General features: G+C 39.6%; 1 protein-coding gene across 3 annotated transcripts in view; it reads right to left on the bottom strand.

The window, feature by feature from the left end:
• Positions 1–27,162, bottom strand: part of CRYBG1 (crystallin beta-gamma domain containing 1) — a 91,388-nt gene that overhangs the window by 58,131 nt on the left and 6,095 nt on the right. For all 3 annotated transcript variants that reach the window (XR_013837596.1, XR_013837597.1, XM_079971596.1), the window contains exon 2: positions 1,962–2,100. Coding sequence is in view for 1 of the 3 variants with exons in the window: in XM_079971596.1 (XP_079827722.1) it covers positions 1,962–2,100 (139 nt within the window). In the remaining 2 variants the exon portion in view is untranslated. The remainder of the gene's footprint in view (positions 1–1,961; positions 2,101–27,162) is intronic.

Here is a 27,162-nt window from a genome sequence, read left to right on the forward strand (position 1 = left end):
TGCATTACAGAGGAATTAGCCTGATATCAAAGGCTGGGAAACTACTGTTGAATCACTCTGAATCACAAATAGAGCCTTAGTGGTGAATTAGGCAGACTTTCACAAGAAGAGAAAAAACAATTAATTGATTCACTGGGTAATGAGAATGCCAGATGATGCTCGAGATAAGCAATGGCCTGTTATGGCAACCCTTGGATTGATTTTGCAAAAGCATTTACTAAGCAGACTGGATTTTGCTGTCCTTGCCTGATAAGATGCCAAATGAAATTAAAACTGTATGTCATCAGCAAATCCAGGTGTGGGAGGAATGTTTATCAGTTCTTTCAAAGTTGAGGCAAGAGTCTTACCAGGAAGCTCACTGGCTTAGCTTATGTTTATTACTGCAGTGGACAGATGATAAAGGACAAAGGGACAAAGGGGAACTCCTATTATCATGATCTTGTAATAAAGTCAGTATGGCCAGATGTGTAGCACTGGGAAAGAGAAACACGACCTCTGGGGACAGAAGTCACAATCAAGCAAGAATAGGAACATACTGACTATGAATGTTATCATGGGCATCTTAAATAGAGGAGAAACTGAAGCTACAGTGTGAGCAACAATTGGGCAAAATTAAATATAGTATCAGCTATATTTAAATGAAGTACAATACTGAATTAAAAGGCAAAAGTTTGATCGATATAAAATTCTATGCTTCCTTACCTAGCTATGATATTTGCAAATTTTCGAACACAATTTAAAAAAGTGATGCATAACTTTTTATTTTATTTTAAAGGGTGATCTCCATTGTTAGACATGATCAATGTACTCATTTCAGTGTTTTCAGTGGGTCTTCTCCAAGTATGACCTTGCTGCCTATCATCTAAAGTTTCTAATATAGGAATGAACTAGAGTTTTCTTTTAATTTTTCTTTTATTATTATGTTGAATCCTTTTTATGTCTTTTTTCTTATGATTTTTGATATTGTTTGTATTTCTGATGTTTGTTGTTTGTTGTTTCGAAGTTTGTTATATTTTGTGAAACTTAATAAATATCATTTAAAAATAAATAAATAAATAAAGTTTCTAATATAGTGTAATGCCATTGTAATTTTATTTATAAAGTTATGTTTATATTGTTGCTTGCTGCCTTGAGAAAAGCAACCTATAAATATTTAAAATAAACAAACAAAATTCATGAAGTTATCCTTTTATTTTATTTTTTTACATTCTTGTCTTTCAGCAGAAAAGCAAACTGGCCAGTTTTCTTCAGCTTATAGCCTATGATTTACTATTGTTTATGAGAAAATTAGGCTATTCACCAAGCCAGACGCCTTTAAAGTAAGTTATGACAAGTAAGGCGTTGCACAACCTTGTCTACAAGGTAATCACTTAAGCATAGTTCTCACACTACAACAGAAGTAATAAGCACCCTCCCTCTATGCTAAGTTGCTGGCGTTATATAATACTAATATAAATAAGATGAATAACCTAAGTGGAGGAATTAAATTAATTTGTACAGTACATTCAAACCTCCTGCTAAGCCAAAAGACACCAGTTTAAGCCAATTCAGCTCACTGGCTTCAGTGGGTCTAAACTGGAATAAGCACTGATATAGAATATTGATAATATTCCAGTTCCCTCATGTCAGCCTATCAAAAGCATTTACTTGTGGAGAAAATTGGGAACACAAGGAATTTATTTGTTTTTATAATTCCTATTGATCCCATCTATGGATAAATGCACGTGTAGCTCAATGTCATTATACTCTTATATAATTTATCTTTGTACTTTGTACATATTTCATAGACCCAAATGGAAAAAAGACATCTGGCTTCATTGTTTGTCATCAAATTTCCCCCAGTAATTTTATACTTATTTTTTACCTTCCCTAAGAAATTTCTATGTATGGTATTTTTCAAAATTAACTTTTTTAAAAAAGTAAAAACAATGTCACACTTCATACTTTTAGTTCCTCCTTACCTTTTTAAATGATGCTGGCAACGTAGATGTAGTTACTGAATCCATTGGAATACCATAAGCAAACTGTGTCTCTTTTGAGGGTAGTGGAGGCAGCTGATCGGCCTGAGCAGCAAATTGTGTATCTGGCATGTCAAAATCTCTGAAAAACACATAATATTTTTGCCATTTAATTAAATTGACCAGAAACATTGTAGTAGGATGTTAAATGGAAGCTGTATTAAAGATCATTGTGATTAAAGTCTTAACATGTGACAAATATTGCGTGTCTGCATCCAAAAATGACATAAAAACAGCTTTGTACCTAACCTTTAAATTAATAATGCTTGGATCTGGTTTATGAGTCTTTCATCCTGACTTCCGGCCAAGAAGGCATCAAGAAAGGTCTCATATTTATCTTTATTCTTAAATTACGGCTGTTTTGTTGAAGGTGAAATATGGCCAGTTTTGATAGGCATTTTTCATTTTTGCCTAGATTTAGTTTAGGCCTTGAATATTTATAGCTTTTGCTATTTGGGACATAGCAAAAACTATAAAGTGCTACAGCGGTTCAGGGGTGGTGCCAATTGCTGTCTCTTCCTTTGAATAACCATGCAATTATTCCCTCAGGAGCACCTGCATATCTGCCATAAAAACACAGTGGGAAGTTTTCAAAGATTATGAAACATAATACAGAACTCCCATCTGTCTCCCATCTGTCAATACATGCTGGCCTGGCAATAGGAAATAAACATTATTATTATTATTATTATTATTATTATTATTATTATTAACATTTGTATACCACCCTTTATCCGTAGATCTCAGGGTGGTTCACAGCACAAAATACAAGGCAAAAAACACAAAAGACATAATAAAAACAAGAACAAGAACAAAGCAATAACCCCCTCCCCAACCCCTCCCATTAGAACACGCAGAGCACCTGCTGTCCAAAAACATTTATTAGCAGTAAAAATTAAGACAGATGAAAAAGGCTATTCTTCACATATAATTTAGTTAATGGAATTAACTGCCACAAGATGCTATGGTCATTTGTTTGGGTGATATAAAACAGGTTTCGTGGAAGATGGGTCTGTTGATGGATATTAGCTATGACTACTAAAGGTGACTTCCCTATTCAGAAGAAATATAAAATTGAATATCTGTTGTTAGGTGGCAACATAGAGATAGTGCTATTGCCCTAAATTTCAGCACGCAGCTCTATCTCTGAATGCCACTTGGAGCTGCCTGGAAGTATGTTTAGAACTCTAACAGATCCAAAATGCCCTAGCCAACAAATTTCCTAGAAGTGTTAGAAGATTTGTACTTACCAGTTGGGTTCTACACACAATTAATAGTGCCACTTTTGAACTGGGTAACCTTAAAGTCTGGGAAAGAATACCTTTTTCTGTATGAGGCACTTTCTCAGTTTGCTCAAATTTCAAATGATGTTCTGCTCTGGATTCCATCATTTAGAAAGGCCAGATTGGTAGCTACTGGCACAATATCCCTGCTTTATGTATGTTCCAGTTCACCAGGGTCCAGATCAGTCCACTCCAGGTCTTACATGAAAACTCTCAAGACCAAGCCCTGAATCAGCTGAGGACATAAGATTTCTGGTGGGCATTTTCTAATGCCTAATGTAATGTTTGTTTGTTATAAATAAAATATTCGTCCTTTGTGCCAAGACTACATCCTTCAATGAATGCAAGTTTTCTTACTGGTGGCATCTATGTTATGGAATTCCTCTTGTGGGGAGTTCCACCAGACCTTCTTACATTTAGAATACTAGGCTCAAAATTAATCCTACAATTAAATAAATCTAAGCTGTGCTTTTCCCCCTACAAAAATGTTTAGGGGTACTCTCGTTTTCCTACTCATATTGAAATACTGCTCAATGAGGCCAAAGTTAGATTCACAAAATGTTTAAGGGGTATGCATACCCCTGCGTACCCCCAGAAAAAAGCACTGAATCTTAGTGAATTAACAAAACTAGTTTTAGTAGTACCTAAATTTGCAAGTGAGAAAAAATAATGTTTCTAAAGAATAATAATTAAAAAAAAGATTATGTACTGTAAAGCATACACACACCATGCTAAAATAAGTATCTCTCATTCCTTCTTACACAGGTCTCTTACATGCTCAGTTTTTATACGTACTTGCATTACAAAAGGCATTTTTAATCAGACATTATCTTTATATAAATGAAAACAGACTAACAATTCAATCCTATTACAAGTTCAACCCTACACATCTTTTCAGAGGTAAGTCTCACTGAGTTCAATAGCATGTACTTCCACGAAGGTATGTAATTGCAGCCTAAATGTTGTAGCCCCAGATAAAGGCTTTTGTCGCGTTTCCCAGGGACAGCAGGCATGACAAGGAAGAGCCCTGGGCACCAGTTTTATTTGGAGTTGGCTTAGGCTGCCTTGATTCGAGGCAGCAAAGGGAGTCATCTCATTCTTGGTTGGCCTATGGGTTTAATATTCCTGGAGATGCTCACACTTGAGTGCCCTCTGGTGGAATGCCTGGTTTCCTACTTGTCTTCAGAAGTGAAGCAAATGTTCCTCCAACCAGTTTAGAAGCTCCTGGCAGGTTTGTGTACAGTGGTACCTCCGGTTACGTCCTTAATTCGTTCTGGAGGTCCATTCTTAACCTGAAACTGTTCTTAACCTGAAGCACCACTTTAGCTAATGGGTCCTCCTGCTGCCGCCACGCCACTGGAGCACTATTTCTGTTCTCATGCTGAAGCAAAGTTCTTAACCCGAGATACTGTTTCTGGGTTAGCGGAGTCTGTAACCTGAAGTGTATGTAACCTGAAGCGTATGTAACCCGAGGTACCACTGTACATGGATTCTTGGGAACTGTCTCTGGCTCATGCAGAACTCTGTCTGGGTGCCTTTCCTTAATCAACTCAAAGTTGTGCAGAATTGGCTGACACCTCCCTCCATTTTATCTGCAATTTATATCTGTTGTTTTAATTATACTGTTCTGATGTTACTGCTTTTATGCTTTAAGCCATCTTACTTTTGTTGATTATCTGTAAGCTGTTTTGAGGATTTTTGTAATTAAATACTAAGAAAAACTTTTAGGCAGATTTAACTGATTGAGAAGCTAATTGATTAATTGCCCATCAACCCAGGTTAATATCAGATACTGGGTAACAAAAGTGTTTGGCTTGACACTTGGTACATGGGTTTCTTGACTGAGAACATAGAAAAATGCAGAACAACTTCTGACAGGAGAGGAGCACACTAGAAAGACTAACTAAAGATGTAAGGCAAAACTGATACATATTATTTTGAATTTAACAACACAGTATAGTAAGGAGATATGAAGATATATTTAGAGCTACAGCAAAGTCAAGGTGTGGGCATCCCTCTCGTCTAAAAACTGTACCTCTCTAGGAAACTGTACCTGGGGTCTGGGAGATGAATAGTATTTGTAAACTGCCTTCCTACCCAACATATTGTCTGGATGAAGGCAAAGGTTCTAGACTTCACTAAGAATTGGCTTTCTAATGCCAGCATGTAGTCAGTTGGATTGGCTGCATGGAGTAGTGGTGTCAGGATGCTGACTGTACGGCTCCCACTTAGCTGACACCATGTTGCTAGCAAGAACACACAATGTCAGAGGCACTGAAGCAGCAGCCAATCAGGGCTGTGAACAGCCTCTGAAACAAGGATGAAAAAGGCATGTATGAGGAAGAGTATTTGGCTGCACATCTATGAAGCCTGAAAACACCCTTTTCATTGTGATATGAAATTTCAGGATAGTAGTATGTATAGAAACAAATAAGAGCAAGTTGGAAATATTACAACTTTGTATGAAACCCTGCCACCTAGTGGACTGATTATATCAAGCAAGTTATTGTATGAATCAGTACTGCAATATAAAAAGCTTTTGAAAAATGCTAAACTTGGTGCTATTTTTCTAGAAAAAGAAGCACTGGAACTCACCATGCCTCACTTCTCTTATAATAGCAATGGTGCCCACCTGAGAGGTGCCAGAACTGAGCTCGGGTGAGTTCCAGCTGAAAAAAAGTCCCGGCTAAACCAATACTCAAATTGCAGTAAAGGTAAAGGTAAAGGTACCCCTGCCCGTACGGGCCAGTCTTGACAGACTCTGGGGTTGTGCGCCCATCTCACTTAAGAGGCCAGGGGCCAGCGCTGTCCGGAGACACTTCCGGGTCACGTGGCCAGCGTGACATCGCTGCTCTGGCCAGAGCCAGAGCCGCACACGGAAACGCCGTTTACCTTCCCGCTGGTAAGCAGTCCCTATTTATCTACTTGCACCCGGAGGTGCTTTTGAACTGCTAGGTTGGCAGGAGCTGGGACCGAGCAGCGGGAGCGCACCCCGCCGCAGGGATTCGAACCGCCGACCTTTCGATCGGCAAGCCCTAGGCGCTGAGGCTTTAACCCACAGCGCCACCTGCGCCCCCAATACTCAAATTGCAGTACTGTATGTCTATTTTTGAATCACACAAAACTCTTCCTAAATTTGCATGTGCACATTTTGTAAAGGTAAAAAGTGAGCTGGAGTATCTTATGTTGACCTGAGATTAGAGCAATAGAATTCAATCTCATTAGAGAAGCATATTTTATATTATTGGAGGTATATTAAAGAGCTACTTGCAACTACACTCAATCTAAATTTGTCATAGAATAGTAGAGTTGGATTCCTGCAATGCAGGCATCTTTCACCCAATGTGGGGCTCGAACTCATGACCCTGAGATTAAGAGTCCCATTCTCTACCAACTGAACTCTTCCTCGTATCTAGTATTGTTTTGGTCATATTACTATGCTTTTTCACAAATAAGATTCGGAACAGCAATTCTTTATTGGGTTATACCTTACCTATTTTATTATAGGGACGCAGGTGGCGCTGTGGGTTAAAGCCTCAGCGCCTAGGGCTTGCCGATCGAAAGGTCGGCGGTTCGAATCCCTGCGGCGGGGTGCGCTCCCGCTGCTCGGTCCCAGCGCCTGCCAACCTAGCAGTTCGAAAGCACCTCCAGGTGCAAGTAGATAAATAGGGACCGCTTACCAGCGGGAAGGTAAACAGCGTTTCCGTGTGCGGCTCTGGCTCGCCAGAGCAGCGATGTCACGCTGGCCACGTGACCCGGAAGTGTCTCCGGACAGCGCTGGCCCCTGGCCTCTTAAGTGAGATGGGCGCACAACCCCAGAGTCTGTCAAGACTGGCCCGTACGGGCAGGGGTACCTTTACCTTTACTATTTTATTATACTCCAGTGCTTCAAATAAAAATTTCAGGGTGCTTAAATAATAACAACAATAATATACAGTGAAAAATAAAACAGGAACATAAAGTCACATCAATTGCAGGGTTGAACATTTTAATGAAAAGGTCTTCCCCAAATAACAGGAAGATAGCAATAGGGTACAGTGGTACCTCAGGTTACATACGCTTCAGGTTACATACGCTTCAGGTTACACACTCCGCTAACCCAGAAATAGTACCTCAGGTTAAGAACTTTGCTTCAGGATGAGAACAGAAATCGTGCTCCGGCGGCGTAGCGGCAGCAGGACTCCCCATTAGCTAAAGTGGTGCTTCAGGTTAAGAACAGTTTCAGGTTAAGAACAGATCTCCAGAACGAATTAAGTACTTAACCGGAGGTACCACTGTATTGGGATTCATATAACTGGAGTAATCAAAGATGTCCTGGAGTTACCCACTTGAGCAGGAGTAGCCACAGGGTGGTGCCATAGAACTACACTGCCAATAGCAGCACTGTTGCAATTACCTGGGCAATGAAGGGACAGGGCCACATGGCAGTGACCTCAGGGCTGTGTGGGTACACCAGCAGAATCAATCTGGTGCTCCTGCTAGTGTCTTGCTGCAGACTCTACACCAGCTGTTCCTTCACTCACCTTACCCCAGATGGGAATATTAGCAACTAGTCAATTTTTTTCATTCAGGGAGGGTTTTTCAGGGGCAGCCTTACAACTGCCTACTTAAGGGCAGCCAGGACACAGCACTCCCAGCTAGTTTACTATTTTTTAAAAAGTGAAATGGGTTCTGGTTGAGGACTATATCATGTGAACACTACCCAGTAATATTGAACTCAAAAAGCCTCAAACGCATGGTGAAGTTGTGTGGAGGAGCCCACTGCTTGCAGTATTTTTTAATGCCTTGAGCACATTGTCTGTTCCTGCTTCAGCTCACAAAAGCCCTGAATTTATCCTAGATGGTCCCACTTCAGATCTTGATTTGGGATGCAGCTGAATATTTTGAATGTCACTAATAAAAATGACTATTCTCCATCATTTGTTTCTATGCAATGAAAGTACATTTGTATTTGTTGTACACGATCCTCATAGTTTAGTTCTTCTTTGAAAAGTATAGTAACACAGAACTCAAATTGCAACATTTTTGTAGCTGGGAAAAGGATAATGGGATTACACACATATTATAAACATCTATTCATTAAAGCAATACTTAGCACTGTAGCTGCTTCTGCACTCTCCAGTGCAATATTCTACCAATTTTAAAGAGATGGCCAGACTGCAGCAGTCTCTTTAAAACTGAAGGTGCTATCATTGTTTGATATGAAAACTTTATGGATGAATTTTGGGTGAAGGCAGAAAAAATAATAATCTAAATTTAGCTATGCCCTGCATTGCTGGGGTTGGACTAGATGACCCTTGAAGGTACCTTACCAACTCTACAATTCTATGATTCTAGAGCCCTCTTGCCAGAGCCTGACCAAGCCATTTTAGCAACTGAGAAGAACCACAAAATGTCCCACACAACAAGGAGTAAAGATGAACATCAGGAACAAGAGGGGTAGGAGACCAACAGCGGCTGCTATTTGCCAAAAAGCCACATCCCTGAGGTGGTATCATGGGGGGGGGCACTGCTTAGAAAAAGGCAAATTTGACCTCCAAGGAATGTGCTGCAGCTGTCAATGCCACTGCGGTGGCAACAGCAGGCAAAGCACTCCTTGGAGGCTGGATCTGTAGGTGTGCATTTTGTATTGCTTTTAAATTCATTTTCCATTATTTTTGTAACTGTTTTTTAACTGTGCTTTAGTCACTTTTATTATATTTTATACATTGCCTTGGAACTTTTATGGAAGGCAATTTCAGCAGCAGCATTTTTAATTACTTGTTTGCACCATGAAATGGCCTCAAATTTCCTACATTTCTTTATTTCTGAAGATGCTTCAAGCTACTTGATTATCTTGCTGTATGAGACAAAGGTACCAAAATCTGCCAGAGCCAAAAGCACATTTGGGGGGCAGATAACATTGAAAAATATTGTATTTTCCTTCAATAATGTCTAGACAAAGTTTGACCACTGGGTGGCAGAGCCATCTGTTTCCAAAGCAAAGTTGATGCTTATAATCACCACAAAGGTGATAAAGGGCCTTTTCTGGCAATGAAAACAAACATAAACAGCATGTTTTGTTCAATTGGTTAGAGATTCTGCTGCAGGGTTATCACAATTTCTTACACGCTCGTATTTTTGTCTCTGGGGGGACAAAAGCAATTAATCTGAGAGTACTGAGTGCTGCAAAAAACGTGGTTGCGCAATTGTAATGAGGGCTTCTTGTAGGGTTGCCGTATTTCAATTGTTGAGGTTTTTTAGAAAGACCCCCCAAATTGTTGAGCTGCTTTTTTAATGTATGGCAGCCCTCATTCTTATGTCTTCAGTGTCACAATTTATTTGCCATTCCTGAATCATTTAATGAATGTTTTGATATTTTAAATATTAAGAAAATATTTAAAAATTTCCTCAGAGGATTAGTGCTTCTCTCTCTGTACTAGTCTAGTGAAGGTGCACACATCTAATCCTTATCAGGAAGATAAGGATTCCATTTAAAAAGGGGGGGATATACTATCACCTCCCCTTGTAATAAGACTGATTCCTTACATAATATTTCAATACTGTCACTGGATTTTCAGTATAACTAATCAGAGGTTTTTTGTTGTCTGGTCCTGGAATAACTTGTATGTATTTAGTCAGATATGATTCTGTTGACTGATTTATCTAAAGTTCTTCTTACTTCAAGACTCTTCTTGCAAAGGTACCTTCTAGTAGAATGTGAGTAGAGCTTTTCACCATTTGATCTACTTCAACCATGTACAATACTAAATTCATTAGCATTATTTAAGATCTTGCCACAGTCTATAATTTATAGGGTCTTCCAATTATTTTCACAAATTGCATTTGGCCAGACAACTTTCAATGTTGATATAATATTAAAGAGGTAAGTGGAGGAGCAGGGGAATGTTCTCAAAACAATGTAAGTATTCATGAGAGAAAATAGATAGATACTGTTAAAAAGTCACAGTTGCTGAGCAAGCTTCTGATGTAAACTGACTGCAGACAAATCAGGATTTCGGGAATACAGCTTGCTCTCCGTATGAATTTGTTTCCTGGAACAATGATTATCCGATAAGACAAATTACCGTATTTTTCTGTGTATATGATGCCCCCATGTATAAGACGTCCCCTATTTTTTTTAACCTGAAATTAATAAATTAAGTTGTTTAGCTTTTGTTGGGGATGGGGGAGGTCACTTCTGCCAATAGTTCACCTGCCTGCCTGCCGATCGCTTGCCACAGCCACTGCCGATTGCACACCTTGCCACAGCAGCCAATTGTCTGCCCGCTCGCAGCCACCAACAGCCCACCCACCACCCACTTGTCACAGCTGCCAATCACCTGCCCGCCTTGCCACAGCCACCAATCAGCTGTGCCAATCTCCTGCTTGCTGCTGCCATTAATTGTCCCCTCTGCATTCACTATCCACGTATAAGATGACACCTAATTTTTGCCTATATTTTTAAAGCAAAAAGCATCGTCTTATACATGGAAAAATATAGTATACAGTGGTTTTGTAAAAAAAAGTCAAATGAGTGGTTTGATACCAACCAACACATTCTCAACTCTAATTCCATAACCATAGTGAAAGTCAGCTTTGGCATGAAACCAGCCTTACCCAGAAGAAAACAGTAATGCAAAAGGATCAGAAACTTGTGAATTAATGAGTATTTGTGAATGGAAGCCATATGCAACAATAACAATTGTACATCTTCCAAAAACTTATAGCATATTACAAAATAAATGTTTAGTATAGTTAAAAAACCCCACCCCATTCATCCCAGAGAGTCAGACAGAAGCATTTGAAATAATCTTTGGAGTAGTCATGTAAATTGCCAGGACAAGTTATGTTAGTACACACATACCTGCTGAACAAATACCTGCTGAAGGTATATATTAAGGTTAAAATGACACAAATAACTTTTTTTTTTTTTACAATATTTGCTCTTCAAACCTTTCTTTGATCTCAAGAAAGGAAGTTACCATCAAATTATTCATTAATTTTATAGAAGTATAACCAAAGGCAAAAAGGCACAGTCATAAGGATACAATTATATTAATATGTGACCATTATAACCCACTTTATACATTCCATAGGTTTTGAATCATTAAACATGGCTTAAGTCAACACCCAATCTGCAGTTTGATCTTATCAACTATGAGAGCAATTAGATAACATTTTATAGTGTTTTCTTTTTATTTTATTTATTAAAATGTTTGGTTATTGTAGTTTCATAAATAATATAAAAGTGGTTTACAACAATTATAGTACAATAAAAACCATACAAAAATGAAAATATTTGTTACAGTTTATATATGTCATATTTCATACACTGTCTCAAGATATTCAAATATGAAATTTTTATAAATATTCTGAGTACATTATGTATTTTTCACAAAGAGTAAGCCCCATCAACTAATTTTTCTTAGCATTCATCCAATGCCACATTTCTTTGGCAAAACTTTTTGTTATGCTCAACGACAAACTGCCACATCTTTCCCTACAACAGTCAGACTGCAAAACTCCCAATGCAGAGAGAGCATGTGCATCTGACTAGGTAGAAAGATTCATAAATTACCGTACATCTCAAGACTACACAAAGGATGAGCAGCCAATGTGGAAATGACTAGTGGATTCAATTGATTTTGCTATTAAATATCACCCAAATGCACTCTTATACAGTGGCACCTCAGGTTACATACGCTTCAGGTTACACACACTTCAGGTTACACACTCCGCTAACCCAGAAATAGTGCTTCAGGTTAAGAACTTTGCTTCAGGATGAGAACAGAAATCATGCTCTGGCGGCGCGGCAGCAGCAGGAGGCCCCATTAGCTAAAGTGGTGCTTCAGGTTAAGAACAGTTTCAGGTTAAGTATGGACCTCCGGAACAAATTAAGTACTTAACCTGAGGTACCACTGTAAATGTTTGCAATAGTTGGTTATAGCAAGTCTAGCTGATTCCAGTTTGATGGAAGAAAGATGGCACTGTTTCATCCATTCTAATCTGCACAATTTAAGCATTTTTCTCATTTCTCACCCTAGTTATTTTTGCTTTTGTTGGTGTACATTGGGACATGTGATGGTGCCTTGTGTCCAGAAGATGCACTGGGCCAGGTAGCATCCAACATCTTGTGGCTGACATTCTCCCATATGTGGGGTGTACAACTTATTGTAGCCCGAAACATATCTTGGGGGTAGGCACCTTTATGTTTTTCTACATCTTTTGGCTATGTTTGGTGTGCATAGATGCACTTGATGGTGACTTGCACCTGGAGGAGGCTCTCGGCTGGGTAGGGAATCTCATACGAAAAGGGAATCTCCTACAAAACACTCTTCCAGATGTGTGGCTATAAGTGGTGGCCCAAAGCATATTTTGTGATGCTCAGGTCTTTATTATTTATTGTCTTTAGATGTCATCACATGTTTATGAGTGTTGCACAACCATGATACTTTTGAATGAATAAAATTGTTGGCCTCAAAGGGGAGAGTCCTCCGGTCATGCTAATATGGAGGCTCAGGCAAAAAGAAACCCTTTACTGTAGAGTTCAGGAACATATTGACTTTCTTTTGTGTAGTGAATCTTCAAGCAAATAAGGAACTGAGAATGAGTAACCAACTTCAGCAACATAACAATAAGGGAGAGAGAACACAGGAAGTGCTTTGTTTGATCCGTCTGGATCTACCCAACTTTCTAGCTTTCAACTTGCAACAGCAGTGCCAGACAGATTCTCCCAGGCATGTATAAGCAAGACATGAAATTAATGTTCTTCCTTAATTTCTGTCAGCATCTGGTAAACTGATACATTTAGGGAACAATACTTACAAGAATTACAGCTGGAAAGCAAAAGAAGATTAATGTTCCAAGAAATGTCAGTGGATAATCAGGTTTGTTCTCAGTAAAGGCATGGAAAAGGCCAGCAGTGGACTACTGCCAAAGTTTTTCAGCATAATGTCCTGCTAAGAAATGTAATGCACAAGTTTTACTTGTGTAAAACCTGAATTGTAAACATCATTCTACTTAGTAAAAAAAAATCTCTATGGAGCAAGGAGCTTTCTAAATCTTTGTGGGGGTTTTTTTTACAACTTTTAAGCCTTACTCTATAGTGATGTTAAAAAAAAAGGTTTAGAAAGCTTTCAGAAAAAAACATGAAAGAAAAACAATTAAAACATAGACAGCTTAAGTAGTCATAAAGATGTAACATAAAAGGAAATAATCTGTGAGATTATTGGCAGCTATGGTTAAGCTGGGCTGGATGAATCCCTAGCCAGAATTAAGATTGCCAGAAGAAATATCAACAACCTCAGATATGCAGATGACACAACCTTGATGGCAGAAAGTGAGGAGGAATTAAAGAACCTTTTATTGAGGGTGAAAGAGGAGAGCGCAAAATATGGCCTGAAGTGTTCTCGAAGCTACCAGCATGAGTTTGACCAAACTGCGGGAGGCAGTAGAAGACAGAAGTGCCTGGTGTGCTCTGGTCCATGGGGTCGCAAAGAGTTGGACATGACTAAACAACAACAAATTGTTTGATTTGCATTTCTTCACTGCCTCAGGGTTACAAGCTTGGGTCCATTAGACATTATGCTGGGTGATGTACAAAAGTAACCATGATCTCAAGTAATAAAGGGTTATAAAGAGAGTCAGGGTGTAAAAGAAAATGAAATAGCATTGTAAGAAATATCAGAAGCCCATCTGTTTTTTTTACCCAGTGGAATCTGATGAGTCTTGAGATGCAGCAAGCACACACACACGTTGAACAATATCATGATGACATGGCCACACAGCAAACATGTTTTTTTTTAAAAGGTAAACTTTTACGCAACATGGTATATGAAGGGAAACCCCTTGAGGCATGCTGGTGCTTGTAATGCAAAACTGAAACGAAAAGCAAACTGCCTGAGAGGTGACTCAGGAAGATCCACCTATGGCAAGCCCAGTGGGCCAATACATTACACAACCCAAGAATTAAGTGTGACAACATATTTCTAGAATAAGGCATCGAAAATCTGATGAGAAGCCATGCGGTTTATTAGTTACATTTCTGAGTGACAAAAATGAAGACTTTGGGGAATGCAAAATAGATAGAATGAACCACATTTTTGTAACATCTTTTTGGGATATCAAAATGAAATCTGGTACACCCGCTCAATTCAACATTACAAGTTAAAATATACGGTAGGTTTCACACCCCACACCAATTTTCAAGGGGGAAAGAAAAATGCAAAATATATTGTAAAGTGATAACCTGCCTTAAAGATTTAGATAGTGTGATCAGACATGTAAATGGAATATAAATGAATCAAATGATTAAGAATATACCTTTGTTTTCCTTATTATGTTTTAGAATCACATGTTTAATGACAGGAAAATTCAAAATGTTATACAGTAATGTGATTTTATGAATGTATGTTAAAAGAAGCCAATAAAGAGGAACTCAAAGAGAGAGAGAGACAGAGATAGTGTGATCAGATTTCCTATGTTTGTTTCTTCTTAAAGTTGAAAAGTAGCAACACTTGGCTAAACTGGATCTGGGTTGTGGCACTGGGGAAGGGAGGCTTCTCCCTTTTCCTTATTTAAATTATTCTCCCTGGTAAATATCCTATTTGCCCTAGAAGCACACACATACAGTACTATCAATCACTTGAAGTCACAGCAGAGCTGGGGAGGGGGCTAACCAGTCCCCCCCCCCCCGGTGATACCTCCAGAAGGGTGCCATTGAGGCTCCCAGCCTCCCTCCCCCCCCCCTCTCTCTCTCTACACACACACAAATGCGCATGGGGGGTTGCCAAACTGGGACTTTGACCCAAGTGAAATAAAGCCTAGTTTTGCCCCTGTCACAGTAATGTCAGGTGACGCAGAGCTCCAAATGCCTGATTCAAACATCACACACAACTCTGGCACTGTGCGTTGATGTCCTGCTGATCACCAGCACTTCAGAAGTAAAGTGTTAAGCACATATGAAGTCCTATCACCTGATTATCAGGAATTCAGACTGAGTTTGTAAAATCTGAATAGTTATAAATAATAAACTAGGGTCAACTCAGCTTGATTTGAAAAGACAGTTGTTTTTGCAAGTTCAATGTCAGAAGAAATAAATGTGAGACAAAAAAGGATTTAACATTAAGAAATCCTACAGGCACACAAGCACTTATGAATCAGATGTCATTTTTTTATTTAAAAAATCAGATTGTTATGCATCAGCCTGGGGCCTCAACAAACATTTTTTTAAATTACAACACTTTTTTTCTTTTTGCTTCAACAGACAAAAAGAATTATGAAAATTAAGAATGGAGTGATACTATACATTGAATGCTCCGAGGCAGACAACTTAATTTTTCAAATCTTAGATCATTTATAACAAATGTAATTTGTCCTTTTGTAAACATAAGCTGCTATATATGATGCATGGTCATTTCAGGCAGAAATTTGCCCCAGGCTGATCAAACAGTGCAGTGCATGTTTTTTAACATAATGATTCACATAGGTCTTTCCATACTCCAGCTCCAGCTCCAGCTCCTGACTTCAGATTTCTAGTTCTGATCATGCTAATGGTCCAGGGGTAGGCAACCCCTTCTCAATCTGGCCCACAGACGGTCCGGGAATCAGCATGTTTTTACAAAAGTAGAATGTGTCCTTTTACTTAAAATACATCTCTGGATTATTTGTGGGGCCTGTCTGGTGTTTTTACATGTGTAGAATGTGTGCTTTTATTTAAAATGCATCTAAAATGCATCCAGTGTAGCAAATGAAATGACTGAAAACATGGTTAGGTTAAACATGCCTTTCAAAGTAGTTCCACCACCCATCAGATTACAGTTAATGCACGTGAAGCAGTCCTGAGAGCTCTCTGCATACATTTGGGGGAAATATGACAGAAGGCCACACACAAAGTACTGGAAAGACCTGCTGCTTTCCATCACTGCAGTTTCTAGCAGTCAGATTCCCCAGCTGACTCCTCTGCCTGCACACAAACATATTAATTCTCATTCAAGCAGCACCTATAACACTCACCATTGTCTGAAATTAAATAATTTGTTTTCTCAGTTAGAAATAATTCTTTTGCTTGGCATCAGAACTTATTGCAGTGGTATTCAAACTTCTGCTGCATCTTACAGTCTTACTTGACATCTAGAGACAGCAGGTAACTGTGCCCCTGAAGGACCAGGTGTGAGAAGTGAAGTTACAGGGAACCAGGCAGAGGGCCTTCTCAGCAGTGGCGCCCTCCCTGTGGAATACCTTTCCATCAGATGTCAAGGACATAAACTACACAACTTTTAGAAGACATCTGAAGGCAGCCCTGTATCAGGAAGTTTTTAAAGTTTGATGTTTTATTATGTTTTTATGTGTATTGAAAGCTGCCCAGAGTGGCTGGGAAAACCCAGCCAGATGGGTGGGGAAGAAGAAGAAGAAGAAGAAGAAGAAGAAGAAGAAGAAGAAGAAGAAGAAGAGCCCTGATCTTCTGACACCGATGGTTTACCAAGGAAAGCAAACACTTTACCTAGGAAAGCAAACTTTCTATAGCTAAATTATGTGCTTTGACAAAATACTTAATTTTGCCTGGGTCGATTCTCTGACCCTTCAGCTTCTTTGGAGGATCGCAGGTTCTAGTATTATGAGAAAGGGAGAAAAGTTTGCTCAGAAGCCTTTGGTAAGGGACTTTGTCACCTCCGCACTGAAGCGTGTCTCACCACAACCTTAGATTCTTTTATATGTCAGGTGAAAACCCACCTTTTTCAGTTGGACTTTTAAAGTCTGGTGCATTAACTTGTTTTTATGATGTTAAACCAGAACACCATGTGAAGGGAGAAGAGCGGGATCATTCCATCTGACAAGCAGGACTCCTTACACTGACAAAATGATCAAATTAGGGTGACAAATAATTCATCCACTATGCTTAACCATGTTCTACAATTTATCTAGAATGAACTGTCCTGTAATTTTCCTCATGTCCCCTATATCTTTTTTTAAAAAATGGAATTACATTGCGCACTCTCCAGCCGTCAGATATAGAAACTATTCTTAGGGACATGTTCTTTATTTTTGTTAGCAGTTTCACATTTGAGTTCTATTTTGATAGATACTATCTGATAATTTGTTACTTTCTGTTCATGTTTAACTTGTCAGGTAGGCCTAGAATGGATCTCCACAATCCACTTTTTTGGTTTGAACTGTTTCCGCATGGTATGGCTTCATGGCTCTTAAGTAGGCAGTTGAACCTTTCCAAAGGTAGCAGAGGCAGATGCATGAAAACAAAAAAAAAAACAAAAGTAGAAATAGATAGATGCAAAAGGGAATAGACCAAATAGACCAAATACTTTAGAAAGCAAAACAATCTGGTTCATTTGCATCTTTCGGGGGGGGGGAACTTTCCACCCTAATTTAGTGGAACACACGTACTGTATACCCACTTCTCTTTTCTTCTCTCTCATTGAGATACTGCATTTTCCAAGCATTAAATTACCAACGGTTTTTTATCTGAAATTAGCATATGTCCGCCCCCCCGATAGTGCAATGAATGCTGTTATGAATAATGACTTTTTAAACTCTAGAAAGGCTATGTTGTGTATGATAGGTCCAAGGTATGTTCATATATTCAAACCATGGGATGGTGACCACTTAATACACAAGCAGTGGTCTGGTGAAAAACCATTGGCATGACATGGTTCGCATAGGCTTGCCAGGTGAAGACACGTATACCGTTGAAGTTGTCATAATATGTTGACATGTGTTGAACTGGCGCCAGACAAAGATAGGCACAGTTTTAAAGGAGAGAGCTAGTGGCCACATACCAGGGGTGTTGTAGCAGAAATCTCCTGTAGCAGCAGGGAGTTGGACTAGATGACTTCAGGTACCCTTCCAACTCTATAGGTTGCATTTAGCGCTGCTGTTTGGATTACACAGCCAACTTCTGCTTGTGCAACATGCCTACACCCTCCTCTCTTGTTTCCTGCAGCCGCTCATGCACCCTCAGAATTTTCACCAGCAAATTAGGAAACCTTTCAAAACAATTTTTAGGGAGGTGGGGTACAGGTCAGGAAGAGGGAAGCTAAGGAATTCCCATTATATGCCTCGAACACTGTTCATGCTGCTTTGGATACAACCCTTTAAAACAGACATATGCAAACTTTGCCCTCCAGATGTTTTCGGACTACAACTCCCATCCTCCCTAGCTAACATGACCAGTGGTCAGGGATGATGGGAGCTGTAGTCCCAAAATATCTGGAGGGCCGAGTTTGCCTATGCCTGCTATAAAACCCTCTTCCTTCTCCCATATTTCAAGCAGTGAGGATGCTGCAGTGCCAATATATATTTATTTTCAGTGAGGTATATAAACTTCATACTTTGAATACAAAATAATTATTTACATACATGGTTTTCTCTTAATTTATAAATAATTATTTAAACTCCTTCTGCTAAATATATTTAGCTATACTGTATTTTCCTTAAATGAAAACAAGGAAATGATTTGGAGGTTTAGATTGTGCTTTTCTAAAACTGAGCACACGTGGGCTTGCCTGGGAGAGATGTTGAATGATTTATGCAAAGTGTATGTGTGTTCCTGTAGTTTCAGTCGGGCCTTTTGAGGAGGAACTAAACAGCTGACTTCACAGGAACAGACTTGTCAGGTGGCAAGTGGCTTGGCAATGCCATTGTTTTTTCTACATTGGCAAGGTTTATAAATCTGAATCTTTTCCCTTCAGTGACATACATTCACTGTGAAAAACACACACCGTATGCACCATCATCCTAGTGCACTATATAGTCTGAGTTTATGAGAAGGATGAGATGAACCAGAATACGCATCATTTTGATATGGAGTAGAACTCAACATCTGGGCACCATGGCGACTTTATAGACAGATGTTTTAGAAGGCTTAGCAGTGTTATCCCACTATTATTTTAGTGGAGCACTCATACATCACAAGAAAGATTTGGCCATGGCTTCTTCTGGTGGGTGGGGGTGAGAAACTGTCTCCCCAGGATGAGTTAAAATTACTAAACTCCTTCCTTTTTTTAAAAAAAACCTCTAAGCCACAAGAACAGAAAAACATGGCAGTGAACTACAGCAAGCTGAAAGTTGCTGGATCAAGCCGTTTGATTGTGCCTCTGAAATTTCACCAACTTGAGAAATCCCTTCTGAAGTCCATTCTAATAGGATCATGAGAAAAAGGAGCGGTAAGTAGCATCCTCACCTTGGTACTGTGATCTCTAAGAAAGCTCCTGTGCAGCAGTCTAAGAGAATGATCACATTTATTGGTACTCACATAGAAATCAGATTATCATCATCATCTTCTCTCACAAATGCAGAATTTAATTGCTCTGAAATACAACAATGGAAATGATCTCCCCACAAAAGTGGTTAACCCAGTGTTTCCCAAATTTTGGTCTCCAACTGTCACTGGACTACAACTCCCATTGGACTACAACTCACCACTGGTCCTGCTAGCTAGGGCTGATGGGAGTTGTAGTCCAACAACAGCTGGATATCTAAGTTTGAGAAACACTGGACTAACCTATGGCCCTCTGGATGCTGTTAAAGTCCAACTCTAAGCAGCCCCAGGCAGCATGACCAATGGGCCAGGGATGATGGGAGCTGTAGTCTAGCAACTTCTGAAGGTCCAGCCTCCCCTATACTGTCAAGTAACTCTTTTAGTGAAATCAGTGAAACTCAAAAGGGATTGGGTTTTTTTTATACTTTTAGGTGTTTGTGTGTCACTTGAAACATGTATGTTTGGAGGAAGGTAAGGGTGCTTCATTCCATCATGAATCCTCCTGACTGGTGCCTCTGATCTCAATGAAAGAATTTAGCAAAGAGCTGTAATAAAGGAATGTCATGGCTTACCAAATGAATATAACTTAACAACAACAACAACAATTTATTACTTATACCCTGCCCATCTGGCTGGCTTTCCTCAGCCACTCTGGGCGGCTTCCAACAAGAGATTAAAAATACCTTCAGATGTCTTCTAAACATCAGGTAGTTGTTTATTTCTTTGACATCTGATGTGCCAATATCAACAGGTTTTCCACAATGAATAGTCAATATATTTTTCTATCAGATAATCACTTGATTTCTTGTGCCTTATTACAATTTGCATGCGTGTGCGCGCGCGCGTGCACACACACACACTACATAAGATTTTACACTATGTGATTGCATTTGCTTGTCAACCAGTTGAAACATGCAGCATGACAATGATACTATTGCAAGGTGTGAGGTGAAGTATTGCTAAATGCGAAAAGTAAACAATATATTAGGAACCATAGCGTGCAGGCAACAACTTTGCCACACAGAGAGTATAAGCAATATACATATGACATATTTTAAACTTTCTCTTGCAATACTGTTCTCATTGTTTTAGTATACAATGTGATAAAGCCCTAGTTGCATGAGAGAGAAGGTCATAAGCTAATCAATTCCAAGAATTGATTTCACCAGAAAACCAAGAAACTCCAATATGAAATCAGATGTGCCCCAAAATACATACATTAAGTGCCATTTTAAAAACAAATAATAATATACCATGCACCCCAAAATCTTCACAACACCTAATTGTACAGCTTGTATAAACTATTAAGCAAATTATTTTGAAAGTCCTGGGGAATAGCAAAGAATCACAAACACTTAAGCTTATTATCTGGCCATTGCAAATCCTGCTTGACTCCCCTTTGGCTTGTGAGGCAGTGTACAGTTTAAAGCAGATTTCATGCATCCCATTTGTGCATGTTTTGAGTTCACATAATGTTGTCTTTATCAAAGTGGTTGCCTACACATACCTGATAGACAGATTTTAAAAATCCAACATAAAATTGCGTGTTACTCAATGGTGGATGTACATTGTGCAGCTGCTTGTTTTCTAACATGTTGGTGGCATTTTGCTGGGTGCCATCTATTACCACACACACCCTACTCCTGTTGTGAGGTACTCTTCAGTGGGCTCCACTGGGTACACTCATAATACACACATACCTATTATATATTATATTATATTACACACACACACACACACACACATATCAAAGCACTGTTTTGTTCAAGTGTTTTATCAAAAAACATTTCAAAAATAATCTAAAATAGCCACATGCATAGGTAAACAAATACCTGCACACACGTCCACAATGAACCTCAAGTTTCTGGAACTCAGAGTGGGTAGGGATGTACTGATTGAGGGGAGAGGACAACAATACATAATACAAACATATCCCACCACTCACAGCCCACTAGCGTGGATGGGAAAGACTGAGGTGGCGTTCAAGTGAAAAGCACTAAGATGTGGACAAACATGCTCAAAAGCACACATAGAAAAATCGGGCCCACATATATATTAACACTCCAGTGTATCCAGTCTGATATTTTAACAAGCCTTATGCCTTCAAGACTATCTTTACAGATTTAAGAGGAAGCCTGCTGAATCAAATCATGGCCCAACTGATTTTGTTTTTTGACAACAGCCAGCCAACTGTGGAAAGTTCAGAAGCAGGAAGCTTATCCATTTCATTTACTGCAGGCATCAAGCACTCAAAGGCTTGCTATCTCTGTACCCTGAAATTCCATTGTTTTCAAAACCATCTACGACAATGACCATCACAACATTTTGTAGTGGATTCCATACATTTATTACATGTCCAGTGCCCATACAATGCCCAGATCTTCTCAGCATAGCAATCCATGGGATATAAACCACACAACTCCAGTGACCCATTCCAAGAAAAAGCACCTTGCTTAATCCATTTGAGCCCAGTATGCCATACATCTCTCACACAGGCTGCTAGTTCCCACATAACACCTCTGTTACATGCAACCAATATGTGTTAATGAAAAAAAAACTAAAATCATCCACTATAGTGGATAATGAATGAAATGTTAATGTATCCATACACCTTAAGGACTATTTCTTCTAAGAATAATTTAATATGTAAACAATTATCCCAAAAGTGGGATCATGTAGCTATTTGTAGCACTACTTATTTAACAAGCAAGAATTATAACAGGAATAGAATTTTATCATGAAATATCAAGGGGAATTACTTCCTAGTCATAAGTGATGCAGAACCATTAATTGCAACAAATATTTGCTGTATTTTATCTATATAATCCTTATGCTCTGAAAGATTACTTTTTATTTTTTATGGCTAGAGTAGTACTCCAATATTTCATGAAAGGGTACATTCCACATTTCATTAATTCATAGTAATTACTATTTCACAGCAATAGTAAGGACTTGTCCTAGCTTGCCATTGACATTCTTTTAAAATGTGTTTTGTGTAAGATGCTGTTGAATGATACCTTAGAAGACCTAACTTCAGCTTAGTCCTATATTGTGTTACATGACAATAGTGAAATAATAAATAAATTCAAGGAAAATTATGTTTGATCAAAAATATTGCTGTTACCTAAAAAGATACCCAAGAACAATACCCCCCATTTCCCCCATACACTGTTTCCAGGGTTCTCCCAACAACACCCAAGACAATTGGAGAAGTGCAAGTGGAGGGGTGGGGAGAGAAGCCCCATTGTGCAAGTGGAAGTCCTTGAGAAAGACTTCTGCTGACAGGACTCATTAGATGAATCCTACCCTGCATATACAAACAAATAATCTAGATTTCCTGAATCAGTGGCAGCCGTTATATATTCATAAAAACACCATGTTTATTAACGATACCCTACTCTCTTGTATCTCATGAAAATACAGTATTCAAATTAAGTCCAGGACTGAGCTCTGGTACCTCATATTTCAGCATAAAAAAGTTAAAGGACCCCTGACAGTTAAGTCCAGTTGCAGACAACTCTGGGGTTGCGGTGCTCATCTCGCTTTACAGGCCGAGGGAGCCAGCGTTTGTCCGCAGACAGTTTTTCCGGGTCATATGGCCAGCATGACTAAACCGCTTCTGGTGAAACCAAAGCAGCGCACAGAAACACCATTTACCTTCCTGCCGGAGCGGTACCTATTTATCTACTTGCACTTTTTGGCATGCTTTCAAACTGCTAGGTTGGCAGAAGCAGGGACCGAGCACGGGAGCACACCCTGTCATGGGGATTCAAACCGCCAACCTTCTGATCGGCAAGCCCAAGAGGCTCAGTGGTTTAGACCACAGCACCACACCTCTATCCTCAAAAACACAATAAAATTATAGTAAAGTTGCAAACCAATCTCAAAAAATATGTATCAGAGGGGTATGTGTGTGTGTGTGTGTGTGTGTGTGTGTGTGTTGCACAGATGCTCAAGGAGTTTTTATTAGTGCCTGAGAGGACTGAAAAGAGAGCACTCACTTTATAGAAAATGTTGCTGCTGCTGAGGTTGAATTTCAAACAACAGTGGGTTAAGTACTTAATTCGTTCTGGAGGTCCGTTCTTAACCTGAAACTGTTCTTAACCTGAAGCTAATGGGGCCTCCTGCTGCCGCCATGCTGCCGGAGCACGATTTCTGTTCTCATCCTAAAGCAAAGTTCTTAACCTGAAGCACTATTTCTGGATTAGTGGAGTCTAACTTGAAGCGCATGTAACCTGAAGTGTATGTAACCTGAGGTGCCACTGTATTGGATTATGCTTAGGAGCATTTCCCTGCCCCCTTAGGTCCTCTTTTGGAGATGGAAGGGGGGAAATCTTTGATTCTGGTAAAACAATTCTGCATGTGTTTGGTAGAAATCAGCACAAAGGTGCCAGAATGATTTCATGCACATTGGGAAGCTGTGCTTTATCTGAAATGCCACACTGATAGCACTGGTATATGTACTGTACTGTAAATTCAATAAATAAATAAATAAATCCAGAACATAATGATTAGCATGGCAACCCTAATCACTTTTACACCAGGGAGTTTGGATTTAATGGCCATGTCCCAGCTGAGCAACCAGCTCCCAAACATTGAGGCAGGAGGCCTGCAGGTGGTATTTCCACCAGTAGAACCCAGTGGAAAGAAACAAAGCAGGGAGGAGATGGGGCTGAGCTGGCCTGAGATCTGTTGGATCTTGAGCTGGTCTCCCTGTTTTGGGGCGATGGCATTGGCCTAATATGGACTCAACTGCTGGTAACCTGAGCTCGGGTAAGGATCAACCTAGATCACTACCTATCCTCTACCATTATGGGCTACAGATGTGGCAGTGGCCCCACTGCTCTGCAAAGCCCCATGGGCGGGGTAGGAATGTTATGTTACAAATGTTCTGTTTTCATAAAACTTGCAAAAAAATAAATAAGAGGACACGTCAACCCTCAGTAAGCTTCAATTATTCAATCATCAAAATATTACATCTTGCATATGCCCTGAGACACTGTTCCCACACTTCTAGTACTGAAAGTATAGCACAGCACCACGAAAATGAGCAAAAGAAATATTAGTAGAGATAAATCATGAGTTAATTTGGTGTCTCCCACTGATCATGTAGCACTTCTTCATGTCTAGGTCAATTATGTTTCTTTATCCATTTACATCCTTTTACTATACCTTTTGTCTCCATGCCAAACCAGCATGTTTGCCTTTTCTTTCTATGGCCAAATGCTTGTCTTGTTACAAGAGTTTTTCAGTGCCCAGATGAAGCCTTGGTGGCACAAGCTTAAAGGGGGGGGGCAGGGAGATACTAGGGATGCAACTCTGTTCCATCAAACGTAATGAGATTTATGTTAACTGGTGTTTAAAAACCCCAAACACGATTGCACCCTAAAAATACCAAAAAATACAAAATGAAATAATTGAAGAATCAGCCAGGTGGTCGTCATGCATTGAGGAAAAGGACATTAGAATTGGAAATGTTTTATGTTAAATTTTTACTGTAATATTCATGCATTGTTAGGTTTTTATTCCCTTACAGCGGGCTTCCTCAAACTCGACCCTCCAGATGTTTTGAGACTACACTTCCCATCATCCCTGACCTTGGTTCTGCTAGCTAGGGATCATGGGTGTCGTAGGCCAAAAAATATCTGGAGGGCCGAGGTTGAGGAAGCCTGTCTTACAGCTTTGCAGCTTCTGTAAAGGGCTACATAAAGTCAAAAGATGTATTATGCATTTTAGAAGCCCTACAAACTTAAACAGAGGCAGACATAATAGTTGGAGTGCAACTCTGCTCCTTTAAAATTGTACAGATAAAATGTTGAACCATCCTCAGATTTAGCACCATAATTAGAAGCTGGGAACAAATAGCTTCAATAAGCATCTTAAATCTAATTTACCAGATCATTACAGTGATTTGAAAAATAAAAAAGTAGCATGAGTTATAGCCTTTGCTGTTTAATAAGTGGCACACTACACACACATACACACACACACACACACACTCCCTAGCCCCTCTCATTCAACACTGACTGTTGCATAATAGCAAAGCCTGCAGTCCTATATGGACTTACCTGGGGAAAAGCCCTATTGGAATCAATGAGGCTTGCATCTGAATAGATAAGTAAAGGATTGTGCTGCAGCCTGAGCCACAAACAAGAAAGATTCCAATTCAGAACTCTCTTCATCCATAAGTTCAATTGGTGGACTTAGGTAAGCTACTATCTTTTAGCCAAAATCCCCACTCAGTTTGCAATTATGGGTACAATATTGGTTTACTGAATACTGAGCTGCCTAATACACTTTGAAGACATGGAACTAGCCATATAAATGTTCAGGTGTTCTTATTTCATTTTCTATGTTATTTGACGGTCTATTCCAAAGAGTAAAGCTCTTACTAACCTGTGTGTGAGATGTCATAACAAATGCTTACTTCATGGTTTATGGAATGAGCTTCTTTGAGTACAGAGTTTCTTTTTAAAAACAAGGAGGGAAGACTAACCATACAACACACACACACACACACACACTCTTTCTTCAAATATTTGCTGATATTTCTATTTACATTCCAAAGTTCCTGTTCATTTGAATAAACTTAATATTCATATTATAAACTATAAATGAGAATGCAACAAACTCAGTTGACATTACATTCAAGAACCAATATTTACACTTTAGGTTGACTTTTCTCATTGAAATCTACATACAGTACTGTATACTGATTAGGCCAGAGCTAAAATTGGGGAGTGGCTTTTTAAAGAAACCTTTTGCAAGTCTTTTGGAATCTCAGGGAATGCATGAATAGTGCCAAAAGTGTTTGCCCATTCAAAATGAGAGCAAGTAAGAGCAAAGAACATTGTCCTTACACTGAAACTGACTTTACATTATACTGGCTACCTGATCACCTAGCCCAACGGTGGCAAACCTATGGCACGCGTGCCAGAAGGGGCACTCAGAGCCCTCTCTGTGAGCACATGCGCCGTCGCCCGTTCCAACTCCCCACAATCCTATGATTCGACGGCTAGCCCGTCAGGCTGCACTTCTAAAGCCCGCTTGTGCGGGAGAGAGCAAAATGCCGCCAGGTTACTGGCAATTCTGCACCGAGGCGCATTAAGACAGCGGAATGGAACGTTCACATTTCAGCTGCAGCCCATGGGGAGCAAACCAGCTACTTGCACATGTGCAGTTCTACTCGATGCACACACTGCCCTTCCAACTTTGTGATGGGGCGCCTCCCTTCCAGGCTGTGACGTGCTGAACTGCTGCACGTCTCTGGGCTCCACTTCAGCATTTCCTTTTCACCTGCTTGGTCAGGTCAGGAAGCGAACTTTCAAGCTGAACTCTCGCCCATCGCCATGGGTGCAAGATCTTCCCTGCTAGGGGACACACAGCAGAAGGCAAAGGAGACTGTTTTTTTCATTGGGTTGTGGTGAGTTGGAAGGGAACCCGAGGGTCATCTAAGTAAAACCCCATGCAATACAGGGAACTCAACTACAGCATCCATGGCATATGGCCATTCTGCTTCTGCTTTGAAATCTCCCAAAGAAGAGTTTCTTAGAGGTAAATTATCAAAACGGTCATGCCTGGGAGTAATTCCCTTTTTCATGATTTC

This window comes from Podarcis cretensis, assembly GCF_951804945.1.
Source record: "Podarcis cretensis genome assembly, chromosome: 3".
Classification (NCBI taxonomy): Eukaryota; Metazoa; Chordata; class Lepidosauria; order Squamata; family Lacertidae; genus Podarcis; species Podarcis cretensis.